Source organism: Amblyraja radiata, unplaced genomic scaffold, assembly GCF_010909765.2.
Source record: "Amblyraja radiata isolate CabotCenter1 unplaced genomic scaffold, sAmbRad1.1.pri scaffold_389_ctg1, whole genome shotgun sequence".
NCBI lineage: Eukaryota > Metazoa > Chordata > Chondrichthyes > Rajiformes > Rajidae > Amblyraja > Amblyraja radiata.
This window is the reverse complement of record NW_022630516.1, coordinates 181,793-185,373: the sequence shown is the minus strand read 5'-3', so window position 1 is coordinate 185,373 and position 3,581 is coordinate 181,793. Positions and strand designations below refer to the sequence as shown.

General features: G+C 50.8%; 1 protein-coding gene across 1 annotated transcript; it reads right to left on the bottom strand.

Moving 5' to 3' along the window:
- Positions 1 to 684: 684 nt before the first annotated feature.
- LOC116969892 (zinc finger protein 239-like) lies at positions 685 to 2,307 on the bottom strand. The gene is made up of 2 exons (XM_033016647.1): positions 1,829 to 2,307; positions 685 to 689 (listed from the first exon to the last, which is right to left on the bottom strand). The coding sequence occupies exons 1-2, from the start codon at positions 2,286 to 2,288 to the stop codon at positions 685 to 687; spliced, it is 465 nt and encodes a 154-aa protein (XP_032872538.1). The 5' UTR covers positions 2,289 to 2,307.
- Positions 2,308 to 3,581: the final 1,274 nt, after the last annotated feature.

The window sequence follows — 3,581 nt, the reverse complement described above, 5'->3', positions numbered from 1 at the left end:
TTATAATATCGGAAGGTAACCCCGAATTAAACGTGTTTCAAAAGAACTTACTTAATTACGGGCTAATAACGGGAAAAAAGCTTATACTCAAATTTTGGAAAAATGCTCCAATACCAACAATATAAATGTGGATTTCAAACATGTTCGAAACTCTACACTTGGAAGAGATGAGACTCCTCCTAGCAGGCAAAGCAGACCACTTCCAAAAGACGTGGTCTGCATTTATAGAACTATTACAAGTATAAGGTGCAATAGTAATTTAAAATATAAATGGTACCAGGATCTGTTAAAATAAAAAATAAATAAAAAAATACGGTTGCTATACCCTTTTTTGCGGAGTTTTGTGTTACAATAGAGCGATTGTTTTTCCTTTTTTTTCTTTTCTTTCTAGGGTCTAATTTCCTTTCTTTACTTCCTTCTCTAACGTCTTCCCTAAGAGGCTTTCTTTTCCCAACACTTTCCTGCACCTTCACGATTCTTGCTCACTTCCCCTACAACTTTTATTTCTGTCTTTTTTAAAGCTCGAAAAACGAAGTGGTACAACAAATGTATTAAGATATATGTGATGTGTATTATTGTAATTTACTGTACTTCTAATATTTTTTTTTAAAATAAATAAATAAATAAAGAGATCACATGATGTAGAGTATTCCTTAACAACTTGCAAGACTTCTTTTACTGAGACTAACCTAAAGAGATTAAATCAAAGAAGAGGATGAAGCCGCAAGAAAAGGTGTGTGTATTTCAGAAAAGCATGTAAAAGGAGGCATTCTCCCAATCCATCATCCCTTTCCCTCATCAGAGATCTTGTGGCCCACAATTTCTTACAGATGAAAAATTGTGTTTAATGAGGGGGTGGAGTGGAGAGAATTTGTGTACGAGTGGGGGGGGGGGGGGGGGGGGGGGGGGGGAGTGGAGGGAGTAGAGAGTGCGGAGAGGGGGGAGAGAGAGGAATGTATATGTGCAGCTTTAAGGAACATTGGTCAGGTATCATTTGGAATATTGCATACAGTTCTGGTCACTCCATTACAGGACTGATGTGGAAGCTTTGGGGAAGGTGCAGAGATTGTTAACCAGAATAGTTTGAAAACAAGGAACTGCAGTTACTGGTTTACAAAAAAAGGACACAAAATGCTGGAGTAACTCAGTGGGACAGGGAGCAACTCTGAAGATATGGAATCGGTGACTGCAGACACGACCCAAAATGTCACCCATTCCTTCCAGCATTTTCTGTCTACCTAAACAGCGCTATCTATCCACGTGGCGGTGTGCCAGCAGGCTGGAGGAGTGGGCAAAGGCTCACAAAGGCCTTGCCACAGAGCGGGCAGATCAAGGGGCGCTGGCCGATGTGGACTCGCTCCAGCAGGTGGTCAAGGCGGGTGAAGCCCTTACCACAGGACGGGCAGGGGAAGGGATGCACACCGCTGTCGGTACGCCGGTGCTGCCACAGGCGGGTGAAACCCTTGCCAAACTCAGCGCACACAAAGGGTCTCTCTCCGGTGTGTAAACGCTGGTGCTCCCGCAGCCCCCATGCTCTCTTGTTACAGTGGGAGCAGCTGCTCGCCGGCGTGGGTACGCCGGTGCTGCCGCAACCCCCGCGAGCTGTCAAACCCCTCACCGCAGAAAGAGCAGTCGTAGGGCTGGCCACTGGTGTACACGCGCTGGCGAGACAGGGCTTGGGAGGCCATGGCAAAGCGCTCTCTACACACCAGGCTTGGGACGGGACGGTCGCAGGCGTGCACCCGCTGGTGGGACAGCAGATAGGTTGAGTGGGTGAAGCCCTTGCCGCACTGGGCGCAGGTGTAGGGACGCTCGCCGGTGTGGGTGCGCTGGTGCTTCAGCAGGTAGCTGGACTGGGCAAAGTCCTTGCCGCACTGGGCGCAGGTGTAGGGACGCTCGCCGGTGTGGGTGCGCTGGTGCTCCAGCAGGTGACAGGACTGGGCGAAGCCCTTGCCGCACTGGACGCAGGTATAGGGACGCTCACCGGTGTGGGTGCGCTGGTGCACCAGCAGGGTGCTGGACTGGGTGAAGCCCTTGCCGCACTGGGCGCAGGTGTAGGGGCACTCGCCGGTGTGGGTGCGCTGGTGCACCAGCAGTTGGTTGGAGCGGGTGAAGCCCTTGCCACATACGCTGCAGGTATAGGGGCGATTGCCGGTGTGCAGGCGCCTGTGCTCCTTCAGGTCAGGTGACGACTTGAAACCTTTGCCGCAGTCGGAGCAGGTGAAGGGCCGCTCACTGTTGTGCACCCGCCGGTGCCGCCTTAGCCCTGAAAACAGGGCAAAGCTCATGCCACATGCGGAGCAACTATAGGGCTTCTCGCCCGTGTGCACCCGCCGGTGGGTCTTCAGCTGGCTCGAGTACTGCCAGGCCTTGCCACACACGTCGCACTCATAACACTTCTCCTTGTTGTGCCCCGTCATATGGTCCTCCATCGAAGCTCAGCCCCTCGAAGCAGATGGGGGGGGGGGGGGGGCCACACCAGCACCCTGGTCGCCCGCAATGGCCGCTCACGTCCCCGTCTCTGTCCACAGCAACGGCTCCTAAACCCTGCAGGAGAACACAGACGGTCAACAAGCTGGCAAACAGGACATTAATAGCACATTTTGGGTGTGTTTATGGCGGAGGAAAACGTTTTATAATTCTGTGCAGCACAGTGGTGCAGCGGTACAGTTGCTGCCTCACCGCCAGAGACCCGGGTTCGATCCTCACCATGGGTGCTGTCTTTGTGGTGTTTATACGTTCTCCCCTTGGACTTCCAGTGGCGCCATGCAGCAGTGAGAGGCGCAGCATTAAACTCCGCTCCCGTTAAATTGCTGAAAAAGAAGTGTTGGAAGACGGGACCGATTTTAAAAATACTCACCGGAGCTACTTGACGTCGCGTAAGTGACGTCATCAGACATGCCGGGAAATAACGGAGATACCGGCAGTTTTAAATGAGAAAGGGGGATCAGCCCCAGAAGCAACCGCAGAGATCTACAAGGCTGTGGAAATCTTTACATACAGCACCAGAAGAAAGCTCAGAAGGGGAATCTGAATCTCAAAGATCAGCCACGGAAAGTCTCTTTCTCCAGCACGGTGACAGACTGCATGCAGTTAGTGCTGGATCATGTTTAATCTGTTACTTATTAAAGAGTTAAGTAAAGTTACAAGTGTGTGAGATTCACTTCTTTACCTGGTGTCGGCAAGTTAATTCTCGCGCCTCCTGTTTATTGGGTTTTATTTCTTGAGTTTGTTTCTTTGTCGGAGTTTTACTTTCTTTGTGTCACCATGGCATCCTCATGCCGTAAACCCGCGCCCCTGGTCTTTGATGCAGACATAGCGGAGCGCTGGGCTACTTTTGAGATGGATTTTACCCACTACATGAACATTGCTCATCGCAACGATCCTGATGCCGTTAAAGCTTCCCATTTTCTAAATCTTGCTGGTCCTGATGCCATGAGGAGAGCACAAGCCTTCACCTACAGTCCCGCGGTCCGGGATCAACATGATAAGGTCCAAGTACCTGCAGCGTCTTCCAACGACCCGGTATGTCTGTTGCGAAAATTCGCTGAGCCTTGTGACCTGCCCTCTAACCGCATTTT

Coding starts and splice junctions, on each gene's coding strand:
- LOC116969892 (XM_033016647.1), bottom strand. CDS start 2,288: ATGAGCTTTGCCCTGTTTTCAGGGCTAAGGCGGCACCGGCGGGTGCAC.